Source organism: Zootoca vivipara, chromosome 1, assembly GCF_963506605.1.
Source record: "Zootoca vivipara chromosome 1, rZooViv1.1, whole genome shotgun sequence".
NCBI lineage: Eukaryota > Metazoa > Chordata > Lepidosauria > Squamata > Lacertidae > Zootoca > Zootoca vivipara.
Genome location: NC_083276.1, coordinates 3,945,790 through 3,969,376, shown reverse-complemented (window position 1 = coordinate 3,969,376; position 23,587 = coordinate 3,945,790). Strand labels below are relative to the sequence as shown.

The window sequence follows — 23,587 nt, the reverse complement described above, 5'->3', positions numbered from 1 at the left end:
ATCCGCTTGCATGCTTTCGGCAGGATCTGAGAGAACCCCACAACTTCACGGAAGGTGAAGCTATCAATGACTTTTATTGTGGCAGCAACTATACTCTGGAACTCCCTGCCTATTGATATCAGGCAGGTTACTCCGCTGTCCTCTTTTCAGCACCTGCTAAAGCATAGCTGCCAAGTCTCCCGTATTCACCAGGAAATCCCCGTTTTTCCAGCTGTTCCTAGCTGAAAAAACGGATTTTTTTGTTTTCCCCCGGTTTATTCTGGTGCGGCGGCCATTTTGTAACTGGGTGGAGCATGCTCAGAAGTGACTTTTTAAAATAATAATAATTTTTATTAATTTTGTAAAGACAAAACATACAACACATACAAAATAAGCTCAGTCCCTTCATTTTCCCTCCACCCACAAGACCACTTCTGCCACCAGTGATACCCATGGGCATTGGGAAACAAAGGGGTCCATTTTAAGCTGGGTTTGACCTCCCCCCTCCCTCCTCCCCCCTCATCCCCCCCCCCTGCCACTGAGAGGACAGGGGCGGAGGATCTCTGAGGTTTGGTTTGTCCCCCAGCTAATTCTCCAATATAACACTTTGTTGTTGTTGTTGTTGTTTAGTCGTTTAGTCGTGTCCGACTCTTCGTGACCCCATGGACCATATTGACCCCATGGACCATAACACTTTAGTTAACAACAAAACAACAGATAGGAAAAAGAAAAAGAAAAAACAAGAAAAAAGAAAAAGGGAAAAGAAAAAAATATAAATTCAATATCTTATTCTCATCACAGTTTGTTTGCGGCTTCCCCGGTTCTCTTCCTCCTGGATTTCCTAACTTCATCAATTGATTATGGCGGGTTTTCTGTTCTAATTCAAAATCTTATTCTTATCATATTAACTTAATCCTCCTCCTTCCTCATGCTGCCCCCCTCCGAGTCCCCTCCTGCCACTAGGGTAACTCGAGGGGTTCAGCAGTCAAAAGGTTCCATTTTTGTGTCGCAGTGCGACTTCTGGCGCGTCAGCCATTTTGGAACTGGGCAAAGCAGCATCAAACGTCACTTCTGAGCATGCTCCGCCCAGTTCCAAAATGGCGGCAGCGCTACTTCCGGTCTGCTACTTCCGGCCCGGTCCCTTATTTCTCGGACAGCAACTTGGCAGGTATGTGATAAAGGCATTTTTGGTTAGATAAACCTATTGATTGATTGATTGATTGATTGATTGACTGACTGACTGACTGACTGAATTTATATACCACCCAAAACCCAGAGGTCTCAAGGCGGTTCACAGTAAATATCACAATATATAAAATCAAAATAACCCAGTAACATCCCCCCGTAAAAAAGGAGCCACGTTTTAAAAGGGTATAGGATGTCCATCAGGTCAACCAAAGGCCTGGTTGAAAAGGAACGTTTTTGCCTGGCACCTAAAGGTATATAATGAAGGCACCAGGTGAGCCTCCCTGGGGAGAGAATCCCACAGACGGGGAGCCACTGCAGAGAAGGCCCTGTTCTTGTGTTGCCACCCTCCGGACCTCTAGAGGAGGAGGCACACGAAGCAGAAGGGCCTCAGAAGATGATCAAAGGGTCTGGATAGGTTCATATGGGAAGAGGCGGTCCTTGAGGTATTGAGGTTGTGAGGCATTTAAGGCTTTATAGGCCAAAACCAGCACTTTGAATTGGGCCAGGAAACTAATTGGTAGCCAGCGCAGTCGGACCAGGAATAGTGTGATATACTATTTCTGTATTTTAATATTTTGTTGGAATCCAGCCAGATGGGCGGGGTATAAATAATATATTATTATTATTATTATTATTATTAAACTGTATTGCTCTGGTAAGGAACCTGGCTGCTGAATTCTGCACTAGTTGAAGTTTCCAGACCGTCTTCAGACATGGAGAATGTTTTCATCTTCTGTTTAGTATTTTATTGCTGATTTTACCTTTTGAATGTTTTGATGAGTCATTTAAATTTACTGCCTTACTCTCTTTGTAACCCATTTTGGGTTTTTTCTTCAACCATAAAACGGCGTAATTTTTTTACCAAATAAAATGAATTAGTCAATTTACCTTGTTCGTAGTTCTCACCATCTTCTTCCTCCTCCTCCTCTTCCTCCTCCTCCTCCTCCTCACGTTCCTGTGTGGGTTCGCTCTGCTTGCCATTTTCCACCAAGGCTATGATCTCATCCATGTCTTTCAGAACCAAGTATTTAACAGGCGCACCCTGCAGAGGTGCCAGATAATTGGAACTCAGCGGCGCTGGGGCAGTCAAGGCTGCAAGCCTGCACACAGTCGCCCGGGATTAAGTCCCGTTTGCTGCAATGGAACTGGCTACTGAGCAGAGCTGCTACAGGTTGCAAAACAGAGAAGGGAGTCTTAATAACACCAGCGACAATGAACTAACCTCTTCGGGTGTCTTGAGGGCAACGTTATACCGGGGAAGAAGAACATCCAGGCTGACGGAGCTCCTTTCAAGATAAAAACTAGGCATTAAAACCTGAAAGGCAGCATGTAAATAGTTATATATCTAAGGCAGTGTTTTTCAACCACTGTTCCGCGGCACACTAGTGTGCCGCGAGATGTTGCCTGGTGTGCCGTTCCAAACGCGGGCGGTGGGCGGCGCCCAGAGGCCCAGCAAGAAGCACCTCCCCAATTCCTTCGTTGTCGCTGCGGCGGCGGTGGCGAATGCGCGCGGAAACTCCTCGGCGAGCTGCTTCAAACTGGCCACGGCGCTAGTCCCTGGCGTTGCGTCCGGCCACTGGCAAGTCAGGAGGTTCGCCCTCGCTGAGGAAAAAGCTAACGCTCGCTCGGAGTTCCGAGGCAGGTGTAGCCGGGGCTGACTCGCGTCTCGTCAGGATCCTTCGCGCGCACGTGGCCGCCCCTCCCACCCCCTCAGAAGACATTGTAGTTGTTGGCTTGTCAGCCAGCCGGAAAACAGCGTCCCCGAGCGACCTCCCTCCTAGGCCCGGCCCGGGACAGCAGGAGACATCAAGGCAAGTGGCCTTTTTGTTGCCTTTGTTAAGCAGCACAGCGCCAGGGACTGGGCCAGGGGCTTTGGGCTTAGCAAGTCCAGATCTCAAACCACTGTCAGCTTGGATACAAAAAGCTTGAAGTTTCATTGTTATCATATACATATACTTTCTTTGTGTTTATTTGATTCCTATTCAAGAGAATTACTTTATATATAGACAATATAGGCACAGAGTTAATTTTTTAAACATTTTCTAATGGTGGTGTGCCTCGTGATTTTTTTCATGAAACAAGTGTGCCTTTGCCCAAAAAAGGTTGAAAAACACTGATCTTAGGGACAGCTCTCCCGTGGCCGGACTGGACTGCTTTAGACTACAGGTGGGAATGTGCTCTACCACTGAGCTGTGGGTTAGAAAGTGGGGGAAAGGCTGTGAACGCTGCCCGAAATGGCTAAAAACGGCCACATTTCTAGAGCTAACTCTCCCCTCTCTACCTAGCAGGACTAGAGTTAAGAACTGGTTTCATTTAGCAGCCAATTGTTGACAGCAAACCTCTCAAGGGCACGGGGAGTGTGTGTCTATGAACTTAATATTGTTTTATGGATCATAAATGCCCTGCTGATTTAATGATAATGATATAATATGACTGATGCAATTGTGGTGTTTAGCTTAATTTTTAGTTGCTGCTTTGTTAACAGTGTTTTATAGATTGTTCTATAGATGATTTGTTGATTATTTTGTGTGATTTGTGCTGTGCTTGTGATGTTCTATTATGCTACTTTTGTTTATTGTTTGTAAGTCACTTTTGGATTCATCTGAATGAAAAAAGTGGAATAGAAGTACAATAAATCAAAGCAAATCAAAGGCTGTTATCAAAGCTCCCCCCTAATAATAATAATAATAATAATAATAATAATAATAATAATAATTTATTATTTATACCCCACCCACCTGGCTGGGTTTCCCCAGCCACTCTGGGCGGCTTTCAACAGAAAAATAGAATAAAATAATCGATTAAACATTAAAAGCCTCCATAAACAGGGCTGCCTTCAGATGTCTTCTAAAAATCTGGTAGCTGTTTTCCTCTTTGACATCTGTTGGGAGGGCGTTCCACAGGGCGGGCACCACCACCAAGAAGGCCCTCTGCCCGGTTCCCTGCAACTTGGCTTCTCGCAACGAGGGGACCGCCAGAAGGCCCTCGGTGCTGGACCTCAGTGTCCGGGCAGAATGATGGACGTGGAGACGCTCCTTCAGGTATACTGGACCGAGGCCATTTAGGGCTTTAAAGGTCAGCACCAACACTTTGAACTGTGCTCGGAAACGTACTGGGAGCCAATGTAGGTCTTTCAAAACCGGTGTTATGTGGTCTCGGCGGCCGCTCCCAGTCACCAGTCTAGCTGCCGCATTCTGGATTAGTTGTAGTTTCCGAGTCACCTTCAAAGGTAGCCCCACGTAGAGCACATTGCAGTAGTCCAAGCGGGAGATAACTAAGGCATGCACCACTCTGGAGAGACACCGTCTGCAGGCAGGTAGGGTCTCAGCCTGCGTACCAGATGGAGCTGGTAGACAACTGCCCTGGACACAGAATTGACCTGCGCCTCCATTGACAGCTCTGAGTCCAAAATGACTCCCAGGCTGCGCACCTGGTCCTTCAGGGGCACAGTTACCCCATTCAGGACCAGGGAGTCCTCCACACCTGCCCGCCTTCTGTCCCCCACAAACAGTACTTCTGTCTTGTCAGGATTCAACCTCCTTAAGAACCTAAGGAGAGCCTGGCCGCAGAATCAGGCCCAAGGGGGGCCCATCTAGTCCAGAGTCCTTCAGTTTATTGTCAGGAAGAGCTCAGTGGGACTTACTTCTGTGTAAATGCGCATTGCCTCTGTGCGCATTGCCTCCGTGCAGATGGTCAGCTCCCACAGTGAGAAGACATCTCAGAAACCCACCCATCTCCCCCCCCCCTTTTTAAACTGAATTTATTTACAACATAAACACATAACAAAGAACAAAAATAAACAACAACCCCCCCAAAAATACGAATGAAACGAATGAAAAAAAGAACAAAGTACAAAAGAATACTAAAAACACACAAACACACACAAAAATATTTCCATTCTTCTTTCCTTCCATTTGACTTCCTTCATCCTTTACACAATCCCCCCCCCCCACTTCTAGTAATACCGTCTGGTTCATATTTTATTGTTACCCCCTTTTTAAAAGACTTGTTTCGCTTAACTTCTGCAGGATGATTTGTGGTACTTAGGTTATAAATTGTTCAAAAGAAACCCACCCATCTTCTTCTCCCCTTCCCCAAATTGCTCCCCTCGTTAAATACCCCTTGTCCTTTAATACCTTGACAAGAGGAGGACTCCAGCTTTGCCCAGCAGCTGCCAGGCCACAAACTCTGCAATTCCTTTATCAGCCTGAAAGGTTTCCTCGTGGGTCAGGATGAAGATCAGCGGAAGGCCCAGGTGGAGGTGAGTGGTAGAAACCTTTTCTGGGTCTTCTGTAGCCTCTGCCTGCAGGAGAGAGGCCATTTCAGGGTGAATACACCAGAAATTCCCAAATTTATTTGGCCTACTGCCTGCCCCCTAAAAAGGGAATTAATAATACTGTACTCGGTGCTCCCCTGGAATTCTACCTTCTTTAAGCAAACAAACAGAAAGGTGCAGTGGCAAATTTGAGTTCTTTGAAGTACATAGTTGGCTGTACTTTTACTATTCAGATATGTTAATAAAATTGTACTAACAGAAGCCAGAGGAGTAATGCAACATCTCTTAATTGCTGCCAAAATTATCATTTGTAAAATCTGGGACATAATATGTAGGTATGTATGCATGTGTTATTGTCGTTTATCAAGTTTTTTATACTGCACTTCATCTGAGGATCACAGGGCAGTTTACAATAGAAAAACACAAAAATACACAGCATAAAAACAAACAAAACAATAGCACATGCACACCCCAGATTAAGAAGTCACAGGTTGTTTAATTAGCCAAAGGCCTGGGGGGAAAGAGGAACATTTTTGACAGCCACCTAAAGATAAAATAATAATAATAATTTATACAGTCATACCTCCGGTTGTGAACGTGATCCGTGCGGGAGGCACGTTCGCAACCCGCAGCGTTCTTAGCCTGAAGCGCCACGTCTGCGCATGCGCGTGACGCAATCCAGGGCTTCTGCGCATGACGTCATTTTGTGCTTCTGCGCATGCACCGAAACCCGGAAGTAACCCATTCTAGTACTTCCGGGTTTGGCGCGGCCCGCAACCCGAAAATGCGCAACCCGCAGCGTTCGTAACCCGAGGTATGACTGTACTACCACTACTAAAATTTTACTTTATGTACCCTGCCCACCTGACTGGGTTGCCCCAGCCACTCTGGGCGGCTTCCAACAGGATATAAGAAAACAGAACAGAACATTAAACATTAAAAACTTCCTGATAGAGGGCTGCCTTCAAATGTCTTCTAAAAGTTGTGTAGTTCTTTATCTCCTTGACATCTGACGGGAGGGCGTTCCACAGGGCGGGCGCCACCACCGAGAAGGCCCTCTGCCTGGTTCCCTGTAACCTCACTTCTTGCAGGGAAGGAACCACCAGTGTCCGGGCAGAACGATGGGGGCGGAGACGCTCCTTCACGAAGGCGCCAGGTGAGCCTCCCTGGTTGTATGGCTAAACTTACTTAGATGGTGGGAACCAGAGAGGAAAGACAACGAGGTCATGCCTTCACTGAGAAACGGAGTCTTTTCATAATGTCATGGAGTAACAAGGTACAGGAAATTGCAAAACCATTTATCTTCTCTTGAACTCTGTGTTTGATTTTGGTGTGGAAACCTGTTCCTATATGCTTAGTCCCAGATACTCATAGAATCGTAGAGTTGGAAGAGACCACAAGGGCCATCCAGTCCAACCCCCTGCCGAGCAGGAAACACCATCAAAGCATTCTTGACATATGCCTGTCTAGCCTCTGCTTAAAGACCTCCAAAGAAGGAGACTCCACCACACTCCTTGGTAGCAAATTCCATTGCTGAACAGCTCTTACTCCCCTTACTTCTGTTTTGCTTCATCAGGCATCTGTTATAATATTTTGCTATGTTTCCTTATAAATAAATATAAATATATACCGGGGGGTAGGGAATTGCTGAAATAAATAAAAGAATAGATCATTTGAAAATAAATAAGTAAGTTTCTAGTCCTCATGATTCTGAACAAATGAGTTAAATAGGAACTTCATAGCTAAGCAGGGATTTGAACCTTGGTCTCCCAGGTCCCAATCCAAGGCTCTAGAAAGTGGGGTGCTAGGGGGACCTGGCAAGGGCAGGCTGCTGCTTCCCATGTCCCCTTTTTAAGCAGAGGTTGGATGGCCGTCTGTAATGGATGCTTTAGCTGAGATCCCTGCATTGCAGGGGGTTGGACTAGATGATCGTTGGGGTCCCTTTCCAGCTCTATGATTCTATAATCCTTTGAAGCCTTGGAAGAAAGCTCAGGATAAGTGAGTGAGGATGAAGTTGGGAAGGAGGCCACTCGCAACCGTACCACGAGGGGCTCCCCCATCAGCTTCAGGAACTTGTGGATGTTCAGCGTGGTCATCGGGTGCCCCATCAGAGTCCTCCGGCACGGCTGGTCCAGATCCGTGGCCACTTTGCAGTGGCAGAAAAAGAGCTTAGAGCTTGGCACGTCCGGCTCTCCACTGCTGCAGGGGGGAGACACCAGAGCATCAGAACAGGATCCGGCCTGGCCTCCCGTGCGCTTGCATTCCTAAATGGAGACATCCTGGATGTCGGGTGGGGTGTGCCCAGAAACACAGCCAGGTGCCATTCGTCCCCCTTTGCAAAAACGCCAACTGGACCCAGAATAATTAAAAAAATTCTTTCCAGTAGCACCTTAGAGACCAACTAAGTTTGTCATTGGTATGAGCTTTCGTGTGCATGCACACTTCTTCAGATACACTGAAACAGAAGTCACCAGAACCTTATATACAGTGAGAGGGTGGGGGGGTATTACTCAGAAGGGTGGTGGGAATGGGTGATTGGTTGATAGGTGTGGTAAACCTGTGGACGACTGTTAACAACTGCAATTGGTCTTACAGGAAAAAGCAAGGGGTGAGATGGCTAAAAATAGTTTATCATGTATAATGAGTTTATCATGTATAATTAAAAGACGCCTGCTTCTTGGGAGAAAAGCAATGGCAAACCTAGACAGCATCTTAAAAAGCAGAGACATCACCTTGCCTACAAAGGTCCGTATAGTTAAAGCTATGGTTTTCCCAGTAGTGATGTATGGAAGTGAGAGCTGGACCATAAAGAAGGCTGATCGCCGAAGAATTGATGCTTTTGAATTATGGTGCTGGAGGAGACTCTTGAGAGTCCCATGGACTGGAAGAAGATCAAACCTCTCCATTCCTCAGGAAATCAGCCCTGAGTGCTCACTGGAAGGACAGATCCTGAAGCTGAGGCTCCAATACTTTGGCCACCTCATGAGAAGAGAAGACTCCCTGGAAAAGACCCTGGTGTTGGGAAAGATTGAGGGCACTAGGAGAAGGGGAAGACAGAGGACAAGATGGCTGGACAGTGTTCTTGAAGCTACGAACATGAGTTTGACCAAACTGCGGGAGGCAGTGGAAGACAGGAGTGCCTGGCGTGCTCTGGTCCATGGGGTCACGAAGAGTCGGACACGACTAAACGACTAAACAACAACAACAATGAGATAAGAATCCAATGTCTCTATTCAGACCAGGTCTCTCCATGGTTTTAAGTTTGGTAAGAAGTTGCAATTCTCACTATATATCAGGGTCTGGTGACTTCTGTTTCTGTGTATCTGAAGAAGTGTGGATGCACATGAAAGCTCATACCTATGACAAACTTAGTTGGTCTCTAAGGTGCTACTGGAAGGAATTTTTTTTATTTTGTTTTGACTACGGCAGACCAACACGGCTACCTACACCCCACATTTTTCTCCAAGGAGCTCGAGGTGGGGCACATGGGTTTCCCCCACCCCAATGTCAACAACCACCCTGCAAGGTAGGTTGAGCTGAGAGGCGGCGACTGGCCCAGGGTCACCCAGAACAGAAGCTGACTCAGCAAAGCAACCTTCCCCAACATGGCGCCCCCCAGATGTTGTTCTCCACGCTGACTGGAGTGGCGACAGCTGCCAGACAAAACATCTGGAGTGCAGCAGGCTGGGGGAGACTGAACCAAGGATTTCAAAGTCTGGTAGTCATTTACACCTTCAGTGCCCCCCCCCGCAATCCCCTTGACTCTTAGGGCCCCCTAGGTAATCCCACCACCCACCAGGGGGCAGTACTGTACTGCCCACTTTGGGAACTTTAAGGCTTGCAGAAAAACCAGAGACTTGCCTAGTGTTCTAGAGACAATTTTTACTTGCCGCAGGCGACCAGGCAATTGCAAGACTGAGCTGGAGCACCCTGGAAGGTGGGAGCGGGCATAAAGGTTTGCGCACATTTGAGGTTTGTGCTGGCAATTGAAAGTTCCTACCCAGCCTCCCTCTCGTGTGTGTGTGTGTGTGTGTGTGAAATGCATACCGAATGCTCCTCAAAACCATCACTTCCGTGGTCAAGGCAAACTTAAGAGAGTCGTAGACGAAAGCAGCCTCCATCAACGCTCTGTGCTCTATGAGAAAGACAGACAAACATAGGGACTCGTATTTACAGTTGCAATCAAAATTCTTCAACCCCCCCATTGCAAATCGGCTTTATTATCAAAACTTCAAGACTCTGAACTGCTTGCAATGAGCAAATCAAAGAAAAGCAATTGAAATGCTTCCAGTGGTTTCCGCAAAGGCCTGTCGGAATAAGACGGTCTCCAGCTGCCTGCAGGAGGACAACAAGGGGTGGGGAGCCAGTCTAGCTTCTCTGGGGAGGGAGTTGTCTGGAAGGAGCCACACCACCAAGAAGGCCCTCTTCTGCATCTCCACTAAGTGCCCCTGAGAGGGTGGGCAGGACTGAAAGAAGCACCTTCCCTGAAGATCTCAAGAGCCCAGGCAGGATCGTAGGGGAGAAATGTGGGCTTTCAGATACCCCAGATCACCCTCCATCATCCAGGGCCGTCTTAACCGTATCTGGCGCCCTGGTGCCAAGATCCCTCCGGCGCCCCCATGAGGCCCCGCTCAAAAACTGAGAGGCGCGGGGGAGGTGGCCCCAGGCTCCCACTCCCAGCGCGAAGCACCGGAGGCGCACGAGGAGCGTGGGCCTGAGGCCACCATGCTGCGCCTCTCAGCTGTTCAGGCGGCCCCAGGCTAGCGCTCCCCGCGCACCTCTGGAGAGCTGCCTGAAGCCACTCAACAGCAGAGGCGCACGGAGACAGATACCAGCGTTCGGTGCCCCTGATGGCCAGGCGCCCTGGCACCTTGTGCCACCCAGCCCGGGCCTAGGGGCGGCCCTGCCATCATCAAACCCGAAAGCTGTCCATCCCAGTGCTGTTGGCTCAAAGGTGGTTCAGCCACTGCCTTTATAACCAAGAGTGAGGCTCTGCAGCAGCTGATTCCACAAACTTTGGAGCTGGAGGGAGGAAACAGACAAGGGAACCCTCCGCGGCCGAGCAAAGTTGCCCAATTCATTACCTGCCGTCCCAACAGCCTGCACGTAGGCAAAGACAAGGTCCCAGTGGCCCTTCAGAGAGTTTTCCAGCTTCTGGAGGTCTGCTAGGGTGGCGATGTATTTCACTTCGTTGAAAAGGAGAGCACTGGGAAGGAGACACAGCGAGTGATGTGTACACCATAGAATCATAGAGTTGGAAGAGACCACAAGGGCCATCCAGTCCAACCCCCTGCCAAGCAGGAAACACCATCAAAGCATTCTTGACATATGCCTGTCAAGCCTCTCTCTGCTTAAAGACCTCCAAAGAAGGAGACTCCACCACACTCCTTGGCAGCAAATTCCACTGCCGAACAGCTCTTACTGTCAGGGAAGCTTTTTCAAACCGAGGGCCTACACCGGGTGCTTTTTGTGTATACCTCAAGTTCCCCCACCCGCAGCCGTCACTGACTCAGCCCAAGTCTGCTGTCACAACCCTCTTTCCACGCAGAACGCAGGCAGGTAGCTGCAAAGAGAATGGACGCCAAACCCACCAAGCAAACGCAACAGATGTCGGAAGGACTCACAAGAGCACGTTGGCCACAATGGCATCCACACTGAACAAGGCGTCCGTGGGGAGCTCACGAAGCAGCATGTGTCCCCTGGAAGTAGGGAGAAGAACATGAGAGGGAGATAGGTGCGCCCAAATTTGGCCTGATCCAGCCAGTCAGAGGTTCTCAAACTGTTTTCAGCGTAAAAGTTTGCTTGCGCCAATTTTTTAAAAAATAACAAATACACTGGGAAACGAAAACAACACCCAGCAATGCTTGATTTATAAGGCATCCTGGGGTCCATTACCTCGATTCTGCACCCTTTAAAATATTTTTGTTTCAAAAGTTGGGTGCCACCCCAACTCTCTGCTGAGCAATGGCAAGATCCCTGGGGGAGGGGTGTTCCAGGCACTTACCCAGGATCTGTGTTCCTTTGGAGGACTGAGACACGGCAGAGACTGTCATAGCTTTAAGAAATATGGTTCATTCACCTATTTATACCTTCAGTCTGCATGGAGGGAGCCCAGTCCTTACAGCATGGTCATTTCAAGAGGGGCTTGGTATCCGCAGCAGTGCAGCCAGCCTTCAGCCAGCCTGCCCAAGATGGATCCCAGTCTCTCTTCTCTCCCCTTCTTCTTCCCAGAACACCCTACTAAAAAGCTCTCTTTTCCTGTCCCTTCACACATCTCATCACCTTGGCAACATCTGTCTGCCAAAGGATTCCTCTCGGATGGTCCAACATCATCCCCTTTTGTCATGTTAACAGACTTGCTTTCCACTTGGCCAGCCAGGCTGGTTTGCAGAATCCCATCTGAGGGATTCCTTGTCTGGCACGGTTCTGCATCTTGTACTTTTGTCCATATCTCAAATAATCAAAATCCTACCATTTATTAACTTCTAGGGTCTGCGGGGGGGGGGGGTTCCTCCCCAAATCTGTGTCAATATGCAGAGCCGTCGTTCTTTGGCTTATTCATTTGGACTCAGATCCACCGCTCACCTGAACAGATATGCTTTCCCCACTGAGCTGTCATCTCTGCAGTAACCCGATGCTTTTCCACTGTGGCAGTTGACCTGCGGGGGAAGAGGTCAGGCACGCTCAGGTCTTCGCTAAAATAACTTAGGCAAAACGCTTGGAACACGAGTTATTAACTCTTATCATTTTCTGGGCAGATGGATAAATAAGCATCACAAAAAGGTGGATCTTAAGAGCAGATTCATGGAATCATAGAATTGTAGTCGGAAGTGACCACAAGGGTCATCTAGTCCAACCCCCTGCAATGCAGGATTTTTTCCCCAAGGTGGGGCTTGAACCCACGACATGGTTGAAATATTATGCTGATATGCAGCAATGCCTCGGAGCCGTCGTGACTGCGGCCGTGCCTTGCCTCGCCCGCCATGCCACCCCTTCTCGCCTGCCCGACCCTCCCGTCCTCTTGCTACAGAGTTCCAGCATCACAGCATCACCCAGAGGCACCCACAAATGTGAGTTATCCCTCTCTCTATTTCTTCCTTCCTTCCCTCCCTCTTCCATCCTTAATAAAATACGGGGGGGGACAGGTAAGCCCCACATAGAAAGCCCATCAACATGGGGGGATGACTCTTTCAAATATGGTATTTACCAGTAATTGGGGGGGGGGGAGGCCCCTAGGCCTCTAGGAGTTGGCTGCTATGCCTAGGACAAGATTCAACTGTACAGAATGCAAGAACAGGCTCACCTTGTGTCTCCCTTCGGCAGGTGTTTGAAAGACGATGCTATACTCATGGCGCTTGTCATTATTCACACAGCAATTAATTATTATTATTATTATTATTATTTGTATACCACCCTATTCCTGTAGGTCTCACGGTTTTTCACAATGCAAAGTTACAGCACAAAGCACATAATAAAAATAATCAAAACTATTAACAATACTAATGTATACAAGCTAATAAAAAAAATACACTCCCCAAGAAAAAGCCCCTAAACAATTCCCTAGCCCACAAATAAAAATCCAAATTGATGTATAACATTTAAGAACAATTTAAAACAACCCTACCCTCAAATAAAACAACACCCACCCAAGTCAAAACCCCACCCCCAGTTAAATCAATAATTTTAGCACAAATTATTATTATTATTATTATTATTATTATTATTATTATTATTATTAAACTTTGTATACCACCCTTCATCCATAGATCTCAGGGCAATCCACAGCATAAAAACACAAGATCAAAGACACAAAATGTATAATAAAAAACAATAATGGAACAAAGTCGTGACCCCCCCCCTCGTTTGAAAGCAGCCCACCCCAAACAGTTGATGAAGGCTGAACTCTGAAACCCTAAGCCAGGCAGACAAATGCTCTGACTTGAATAAAACAGCTTTCTAGATCCACTTCTTGTCTGGAGCAACAGAGAAAAACTTCTGCCAGGAGTCTATGGGCAACTTATAGCCAAAGAGCCCCGAGGAACATTTGCAACAAGACAGACACCAGTTAGTCCTTCTAGGAGCTTAAAATAAGGGAAAATACTTCCTTAGTTGTTTACGGGGTGGGGGTGGGGACACTTTCTTGTACCTTGAGGACTGAAATCCCATAATCTCGGAGCGCTTCCGTGGATTTCTCCAGCTGTTCCAAGAACATCTCAGCAGATGGAGAAGCTGGAAGATAAACAGGAGCCTTACTCTGCTTCACAAGCACAGCTGCGATTATTTGCTAAAACATTTCTGGGACGCTGTTTAATGTGCACAGGGATTCACAGGGATTTCTGATGCAGCGGAGTGGGGGTAGGGGGCCTGCCAGCAGCCCCCCAACCAAATGTAAAATAAATGCAACATCAGGAGTCCAAATGCAGCACTCGCCACCAGAAATTTTAACTGAATCTGAAATCATAGAATCATAGAGTTGGAAGAGACCCCAAGGGCCATCCAGTCCAACCCCCTGCCAAGCAGGAAACACCATCAAAGCATTCTTGACATATGCCTGTCAAGCCTCTGCTTAAAGACCTCCAAAGAAGGAGACTCCACCACACTCCTTGGTAGCAAATTCCACTGCCGAACAGCTCTTACTGTCAGGAAGTTGTTCCTAATGTTTAGGTGGAATCTTCTTTCTTGTAGTTTGAATCCATTGCTCTGTGTCCGCTTCTCTGGAGCAGCAGAAAACAACCTTTCACCCTCCTCTATATGACATCATTTCATATATTTGAACATGGCTATCATATCACCCCTTAACCTTCTCTTCTCCAGGCTAAACATACCCAGCTCCCTAAGCCGTTCCTCATAAGGCATCGTTTCCAGACCTTTGACCATTTTGGTTGCCCTCTTCTGGACACGTTCCAGCTTGTCAGTATCCTTCTTGAACTGTGGTGCCCAGAACTGGACACAGTACTCCAGGTGGGGTCTGACCAGAGAAGAATACAGTGGTACTATTACTTCCCTTGATCTATCCTCGCGCTAATGCAGAAAGGACAGTGAGATCTTCCCAGGTACAAGAAGTGGGTGGTTTTCCCTTGTAGTACAAGGCTCTTTGCAACCATCAAGGCTCCCAGGGATCTGCTTTCATTGCCTATCTGCTAAGTCCATGTTTCCACATTTAAAAGGTATATTAACTCCCTGCCCCCCGTATATTTTTCGACTCTTATGTTATTTCATTGTCCCCCGCTTTGGAATTGAAGTATTCAGTGAAGAGCATTTTATAATCTCCTGCTTGGACTACTGCAGGCATCCCCAAACTTCGGCCCTCCAGATGTTTTGGACTACAATTCCCATCATCCCTGACCACTGGTCCTCTTAGCTAGGGATCATGGGAGTTGTAGGCCAAAACATCTGGAGGGCCGCAGTTTGGGGATGCCTGGACTACTGCAATGCGCTCTACGTGGGGCTACCTTTGAAGGTGACCCAGAAACTACAACTAATCCAGAATGTGGCAGCTAGACTGGTGACCAGGACATAACACTGGTCCTGAAAGACCTACATTGGCTCCCAGTACGTTTCCGAGCACAATTCAAATTGTTGGTGCTGACCTTTAAAACCCCAAACGGCCTCGGCCCAGTATTCCTGAAGGAGCGTCTCCATCCCCATTTTTCTGCTTGGACACTGAGGTCCAGCTCTGAGGGCCTTCTGCTGATTCCCTCTTTGCAAGAAGTGAGGTTACAGGGAACCAGGCAGAGGGCCTTCTTGGTGGTGGTGCCAGCCCTGTGGAACACCCTCCCATCAGATGTCAAGGAAATAAACAACTATCTGACTTTTAGAAGACATCTGAAGGCAGCTCTGTTTAGGGAAGTTTTTAATGCTTGCTGTTTTATCGTGTTTTTAATATTCTGTTGGGAGCCGCCCAGAGTGGCTGGGGAAACCCAGTCAGATGGGCGGGGTATAAATAAATTATTATTATCTATATATAAAAAAATGTAGAAGGTCCATGTTTGTTAGGCCACAATGTTCTCCGAAACCGCTTGCCCGATCACGTTCAAATTTGGCCACAGCATCACATGGGGATATCCGAGTGTTTCCATGCGCTTAATTGCCCACATGTCACACCTGTGCCACAAAAACTCACTCACTGGTTTGGAACCCTGAAATCAGAGGGCCAGGGAAGCTGGAAAATAGAAAACAGAAGTGGTTGCAACACAGCGCCCTCTAGTGGCGGCTACACTGGTACTACAGCTAGAAAACCTTGGCCCTCTATCAGAGGCTACACTGGTACTGCAGCTACTAGGCCGAATGGAGGCTCGCCTTTACAGACTAGGCCGAATGGAGGTGGGAACTCGCCTGGGGGCAGGAGGGGACGGGATAGGTCATGGATCGGGACAGGGTGGGGGTTCCTAGACAAACCTTCCCAGGTGCTAAGAGCCTCAGGTGAGCACCTTCTCTTGCTCCCATCTACATCAGAGGCACGGTTGGCGGTGACAAGAAAACAGCCTTTTCTGTGGGTGCTCCTGTTGTAATATACAGTTGATGAACTCACATTTGCATGCATGAAAGGGTTAACCTGAGCCCTGAGCTCAAGTTACCGCAGGTGGGGTGTAGCAGGTTCCCAGCAGCCTTTGTTTCCTTCCTCTCTTTCGTGTTCTCTCTCTCTCTCTCTGTGTGCGCCATTTCCTGGCTGTCGGCTCAACTGATTCTGCAAGTAAATGAATCTCTCCAAACAGAGGTTTTTACTGTCTGCATCTTTGCTGCCCGATTCTTTTGAAAGGCGACCAAATTCTTTTTTTAAAAAAAGTCACATCGAATCTTCATTTCTTCATTCTTTTACTGCCAATGGATGGAGATGTGCTTGCTGTTACTCCTGTAACTCTGCGAGTAAAATCTTCACTTATTTGCAAAGCTGGGTGTCTGTGATTTATTCTAGCCTAAGCATTTTCATAGGGAACATTTGTTTAAAGGTAGATGAGGGCAGATGTAAATCTAAGCAAGTTTTTATGTGCTTGGGAGCAATCACCACCATGCTAACTCTTCTATGAGAGAGTAAAGAACCTCTCTTCCAAACTTCACTCCAAGAGCTTCTATGTTGTGGAATTCCCTCCCAAGAGAGGTTAGACTGGCTGCCTCTTTCAGGCTAAGACTTTCCTGCTCAGACAGGACTTGTAGAAACATGATGCTGATCACTGGGTTGGTGTCAGGGCAAACTGGATTTTAATTGCTGGTTCTGATTTTCAGCTACTGTTTTTAATGTGTGTCTTTTATTACTTTGTATTTTATAACATAGTTTTTAAATGTTGCAAGCCGCCTTGAATCCCGGGCTTGGGTGAAAGGTGGGATACAAACACATTAAATCACAATAACAGCAACAAACCAACGCTACTAACCAAACGCAATAAAAACACAGATGGGGGGGAAATACTCACTGTCCCTCCGAAAATAAACCAAAGACGCTTTGGATGGTTGCAAGCTGCTGAGATGTTCCAGGGCCACTATGTCCTCTGCCTGGCTTGTTGTAGACATGTAGGAAGCCCATAAGAAGAGGAGAGAGAAAGGGGTTGCCCACCCGTTCGTTTTTGGCCATGACATGACTTCAGTGGTTTACAGCTGGCGCAGGGAGCCCAGATCTTGGGGGAAGGAAATAGTTACAACCACTAATTAAACAGAGCGCCAGATTTGGAGAGCTAACAAGGTTCAGAAAAAGGCAACAGTAACAATCAAGGGGCTTGGAGCAATTCCCCTACCGTATGGGAAAAGGCTGCAAAAGTCTTTAATTTAGCAGAAAGGAACATAACCCATCTGGACCCTGCGCCCTCTCCACATGAGATCCAGAGGGTGGTAACACAAGAACGGGGCCTTCTCTGCAGTGGCTCCCCGTCTGTGGGATGCTCTGCCCATGGAGGTTCAGTCTGGCGCCTTCATTACATATTTTTAAACTACAGGCGAAAAGGTTCCTCCTCAACCAGGCCTCTGGCTGATTAATATCCTACAGCCTTTTAAATGTTTCTGTGGGAAGGGGGGGCATTACTGTTTTGTTTTACATATTTACTTGTGTTTTTGTCTTGTATTTTATTCTGTGAACTGGCCTGAGTGCTTATAATGGTCTGTTTATTATTATTATTATTATTATTATTATTATTATTATTATTATGAGAATTTATATACCGCCCTATACCCGGAGGTCTCAGGGCAGTTCACAAATAAGATCTATATAAAAACAACAATATAAAATAATATGAAAACAGCAACACAACAACAACAACCCTCCAAAAAACATAACATAACATAACGTAACATAGGCATCCCCAAACTTTGGCCCTCCTGATGCTTTGGACTACAATTCCCATCTTCCCTGACCACTGGTCCTGTTTGCTAGGGATCATGGGAGTTGTAGGCCAAAACATCTGGAGGGCCGCAGTTTGGGGGTGCCTAACATAACATAACATAACATAACAACACAACACAACACATAGGCTCCCAGGACGTTTCCGAGCACAATTCGAAGTCTTGGTGCTGACCTTTAAAGCCCTAAATGGCCTCGGTCCAATATAGCTGAAGGAGCGTTTCCACCCCCGTCGTTCTGCCCGGAGGTCCAGTATCGAGGGCCTTCTGGCGGTTCCCTCGTTGCGAGAAGCCAAGTTGCAGGGAACTAGGCAGAGGGCCTTCTCGGTGGTGGCGCCCGCCCTGTGGAACGCCCTCCCAACAGATGTCAAAGAGAAAAAGATCTGCCAGACTTTTAGAAGACATCTGAAGGCAGCCCTGTTTAGGGAAGTTTTTAGACGAACGCCCTGTAAGACGAATTTTTCGCTTAACGAAAGGATTTTTCGAGCGGAGGTTGCCTCGCTAGACGAATTCGTTTTACAAAAAATTCGTCTAGCGAATCGCGGTTTCCCATAGGAATGCATTGAAATTCAATTTATGTGTTCCTATGGGCAAATAATAATTAAAAATCCAATGCATTCCTATGGGATTCACTAGACGAATTTTTCGTTATAAGAATTGACCCGTGAAACGAATTAAATTCGTCTAGCGAGGCACCACTGTATTTTAATATTTTGTTGGAAGCTGCCCAGAGTGGCTGGGGAAACGCCCGCCAGATGGGCGGGGTATGAATAAATAAATAAATAATAATAACATAACATAAAACATCACATCATGTTATAATGTAAGGCAGTGCTCCCCAGCCTTTTTATCGCTGCGGACCAGTCGACATTTGATAATTTTACCGCGGCCCGCTGAGGGGGGGGACGTTGATTGTTTATATTTTATTTAGATCATTTTGATTTAATAATTTTAATTTAATTGTATTTAAATGTTCCTTGGGCGGCCCGGTACCAATTGATCCACGGACCGGTAACGGTCCGTGGCCCGGGGGTTGAGGACCACCGATGTAAGGTGTAAGTTTGGGGGACATGTGAGATGAACATAAAAGTATGCAAGAAAAGATAAGGCTGTTCATGTATGGTACAACAGCGGCAAGGACCCTTTTAGCTCAAAAAATGGAAACAACAAGAAGTACCAACAAAAGAAGAGTGGGAGATGAAGGTGATGGACTTTGCAGAACTGGCAAAGCTGACAGAAAAAATCTGAAACCAGCACGATCAAGTATTCAAAAAAGACTGGAGTAAATTCATACAATATTTGAAAGATCGTTGTAAGCAATTAACAACACTGGCAGGGTTGTCTGAAGATTTCCAATGAGAAATTTCTTACCTTTCTATCTTTATTTAAACTTTGTATTCTGTGATGAGTCTTATTAGAATTGGAAAATATATGAAATGCTGTGATTAAGTTAAGGTTAAGTTTGAAAGCCAAGAGGTGGGAGGAAAGGAAGCCGATAGGCTCTAAAGAGCCAAAGAGGTAAAGTGGATAATAATGATATCATTATATATGTTTATTCTGTAATAAACTGAGAGAAAAGCTTTTGCAGCAATAAATAAATAAAATAAAAGCATGCATCACTTTGGGGGTCCCCTCCAACTCCATCCCTGCCAAAATTCCAAGTTTGAAATTTAGATTTATTTAGAGAAGAAATATAAGATTAAAAATGGAGAATAAGGGAAGTGGAAGTACAAAGAGGCTGTAGAAGCAATCAGATATAATAAGGAGGAGCTAAGATTAAATGTAAATTAATTATTATGATTTCTTGATCCAATGATACGTTGAAATAGGGGAAATTTGTGGTTAAAAAGGGTCAAGAACAATATTTATAACGAGAGTTTCAGAAGAAGAAATGATTTAAGAAGTAGAGAATGCTATATTAGTTATAAATGGAAACGTGGAGGGGGAAGGAGGAAGTCGACAGAGTAAGAAAATTTATTGGAATTTTACATTGTAAAAGAAATGTTTTCTTTTTTGTATTTTTTATGTTTTTTCTTTGTTTTTCTTTTCTTTTTTCTCATCTATTTTTTGTCTGTATTTGTTATAAAATCAATAAAAAATAAAAAAAATTAAAAAATCCAAGTTTACGGCATTCACTGGTACTCCTTTTGCCACCCAATTTCAACAGAAAGGCAGCTGTGGAGCAGAAGGTTCGGACTGCTCACACTCCCCTAGCCAGGCTATCAGGGAATCCTGGGGAATTTTTCAACACCTTGTCAGAGGGGTTTTCCAGATCCAGCCCTGTGCACTTATCTGCTGACAAGATTACCGGCTTCTTGGCAAACAAATCCGTCTCTTCAGGAGTGTGGTTTTCTTCATACTTAAATGAACTCGCTACACTGCTTGCTTGAAAGAGGGTTATTCTTCTCTTCTTTTTCATGCCGCCCATTTCCCAACATTTTCCTCCATCCGCTGAAGGCACCTAAAATTTTGGTAACCATAGCCAATGTTAAAAATTAACCAGTTGCCGGAACCTATGACCTGCTGTGTCAGTGTCCAAGGACAGGGCCTTCATTGTGGTGGCCCCTAAACTGGGAAACTCCCTCTTCTCAGAGGTGTGCTTGGCACCTTCGTTGTATAGCTTCCAGAGGATTAATTGCACCACAATGAATGGTATGGAATAGGATTTATCACTGGCCTTCTTTTGAGACTTTAGACAAGAGAGCCGGTCTCGTTGCTTAGACGGGGGAACTCTGCAAAGTTAACACCTTGCAATGACTTTGTACAGTGGTACCTCGTGTTACGGACAGGATCCGTTCCGGAGGCCCGTCTGTAATGTGAAATGCCCACAACTGTGTTGGATTTTTTGAATAGTCAAGTTACTTTAGAGCCGGTCTAATGTAAATACTGTCTGTTTAAGAGAAACAGGTGCCGGTGTTTCTGTTAATTGCCCACAGGCGTGGGCTCTGCTCCTTGTATATAAGGCTCTGCCAGAAAGCCTTCTGCATCTCTTAGTTAGATCTTTCAGTTTGATTCATCTCTAAGTAGATCACTCTCTCAGTTGTTCTCAGTTTAAGAGATTCCTCAGTTGAATCTTAGTATGAGAGTTGCTTAGTTATAATGCTAGTTTGCTGTTAATTCTCGGGTAGTTTAATGGGAGGTTTGTGGGAAGTTTGGAAAGTGGGTAGATAACATTGCTAAGAGAGAAAGCATTTATCTTTAGTTTAAAGTCTCTTTAGAGTCAGTTTGTATTTCAGTTAAAGAAACCCAACCGTTTATATTTTCATCTGCATACTTTTACAAGTGTGCAGCTAGTAAGGGGTTTCATATAAGGGAGATAATTCTCTACGCTCTTGGTGGTGTTTTCTTAGCCAGGTCAACTTCTGACTGCGTATACTCTGCGTGAAGCGTACTTTAAAGGGCCACTGTAAAACTGGGATATATGATTTAGGTTAAGCAGGTTTCAATATCCAGTTTTCTCCAATATTATTCTTATCATATATATATAGTATTCTCCAATAAACTGCACAGGCGCAAAGTGCGATTTAGCGCTTCTGTGCATGCACAAGTGGTGAAACCCAAAAGTAACCCGTTCCGGTACTTCTAGGTTGCCGCGGGACATAACGCGAAAAGATGCAACATGAAGTGGATGCAGCACGTGGTGGTATAACTGTATTTGAATAAGTTGTGACAGATGGAGACAGACAAATGTTTCTGTGGAAAAGATCAGGGAGCCATATTTGGAAACTTACATAATATTGTCTTGTAAGCTGGGAGGGAGGGATGTTTTATTTCTGATGAATTACGTTGCATTTGTTTTACGCAGCATATAAATAAAGACATCTAACCTAAAGAACTCCAAAGATCTTTTCTGTAGAAAGTTCACCTCTTTGGGCCTCTCATTCCACTGGCAATCAGGATACAAATTTCCAGTGATTCCCCCGAACCCAATCCTGAGCATATCTATTATGTTCATCTGAAATAAAACTCCGCTGACCCAGTGCACAGTTTAGTTAGGTACGTACTTCCATTCTCGGACACGTGGTTAGGATTGTACCTTTAACCTACCTGGCCAAGTGTTGGCTAAAAGAATGGATATCATTAGAAAATGGTTGTGTATTAGATCTGGAAGGACATGATAATAGAATAATAGAATCATAGAGTTGGAAGAGACCACAAGGGCCATCCAGTCCAACCCCCTGCCAAGCAGGAAACACCACCAAAGCATTCCTGACATATGCCTGTCAAGCCTCTGCTTAAAGACCTCCAAAGGAGGAGACTCCACCACACTCCTTGGCAGCAAATTCCACTGCCGAACAGCTCTTACTGTCAGGAAGTTCTTCCTAATGTTGAGGTGGAATCTTCTTTCTTGAAGTTTGAATCCATTGCTCTGTGTCTGCTTCTCTGGAGCAGCAGAAAATAACCTTTCTCCCTCCTCTGTATGACATCCTTTTGTATATTTGAACTTGGCTATCATATCACCCCTTAACCTTCTCTTCTCCAGGCTAAACATACCCAGCTCCCTAAGTCGTTCCTCATAAGGCATCGTTTCCAGGCCTTTGACCATTTTCGTTGCCCTCTTCTGGACACGTTCCAGCTTGTCAGTATCCTTCTTGAACTGTGGTGCCCAGAACTGGACACAGTACTCCAGGTGAGGTCTGACCAGAGCAGAATACAGTGGTACTATTACTTCCCTTGATCTAGATGCTATACTCCTATTGATGCAGCCCAGAATTGCATTGGCTTTTTTAGCTGCTGCATCACACTGCTGACTCATGTCAAGTTTGTGGTCTACCAAGACTCCTAGATCCTTTTCACATGTACTGCTCTCAACCAAATAGATTTGGTTGGCACACATATTTGTGGTATGACAAGGTTAAAGTTCACAAAGCTTTCTTGAACCATGTTATAAAGAAATCGGTGTATGAAGTGTGGCATAAATATATATATATATATAAATATATTAGAACAGAAGATACCGTGGTGGCTCTCTCCACTTGAACCAAAATCGGTGAAAAAAGTAAGTATGAGAAATGACTGAGTAACTTATAAAGAATTATTAAAAGAGGTAGATCAAGATTTAAAATTAAGGCGGTATGAAGAAGTAAGAGGACTAATAACCAATTGGCTGCAATATCACCATCTTAATGAAGTATTTAAGCTGGATAAAAAGAAAGGTTTTTCATATAAAACCTCCCAATTTGAAAGAGAGGTGTTGGAAAATAAAAAATTAATTTCTAAAATGTATAAACTTCTATGGGATTGGCAAACAGAAGATGAACAGATCAAATCAGTGAAGATACTCTGGGTGAGGATTTTGGTTATAATATTGAATTAGTGTGGGAGAGATTATGGATTGCAGATCTGAAATTTACAGCATGCTATACTATATGAAAATTCTGTACCTTTGGTATTTTAACTCCTAGTAAATTAGTTAAAATATATCAATCAAATTGTAATATGCGCTGGAAATGTAAAGAGAAAGAGGGCACCTTTTATCACAAGTGGTGGTCATGTACGTAAAGTGATAAAAGCTTTCTGAGAAATGATACATAATGAGGGGCGGGGGGATGTTGAAAATAACCTTTTCTAAGAAACCAGAAGCTTTCGGTTTAGGAATTTTAGGTGCTGAGATCCTGAAAGACCAGGAGAAATTGTTCATGTATGTGACCACAGCTGCCTGAATGTTGCTGTCCCAGAGATGGAAAGAATATACAGTTCCGACCAGACAGGAGTGGAAGTTAAAACGAATTAACTATCCTGAATTGGCAAAACTCACAGGAAGAATCAGGAGCCAGTAAGAATCAAACTTTAGCAAAGAATGGGGGAATGTATAAC

The 23,587-nt window shown here is 45.5% G+C and overlaps 1 protein-coding gene across 2 annotated transcripts in view; it reads right to left on the bottom strand.

The window, feature by feature from the left end:
* TXNDC16 (thioredoxin domain containing 16) overlaps window positions 1-23,587 on the bottom strand; it is a 43,909-nt gene that overhangs the window by 17,912 nt on the left and 2,410 nt on the right. For both annotated transcript variants that reach the window (XM_060270813.1, XM_035099983.2), the window contains exons 3-12: window positions 16,855-17,055; window positions 13,590-13,672; window positions 12,029-12,102; window positions 11,068-11,142; window positions 10,528-10,649; window positions 9,491-9,578; window positions 7,486-7,642; window positions 5,304-5,470; window positions 2,390-2,453; window positions 2,056-2,209 (exon numbers count right to left, since the gene is read on the bottom strand). In XM_060270813.1, coding sequence (XP_060126796.1) covers window positions 2,056-2,209; window positions 2,390-2,453; window positions 5,304-5,470; window positions 7,486-7,642; window positions 9,491-9,578; window positions 10,528-10,649; window positions 11,068-11,142; window positions 12,029-12,102; window positions 13,590-13,672; window positions 16,855-17,017 — 1,147 coding nt within the window. In that variant the 5' untranslated portion in view covers window positions 17,018-17,055. The remainder of the gene's footprint in view (window positions 1-2,055; window positions 2,210-2,389; window positions 2,454-5,303; window positions 5,471-7,485; window positions 7,643-9,490; window positions 9,579-10,527; window positions 10,650-11,067; window positions 11,143-12,028; window positions 12,103-13,589; window positions 13,673-16,854; window positions 17,056-23,587) is intronic.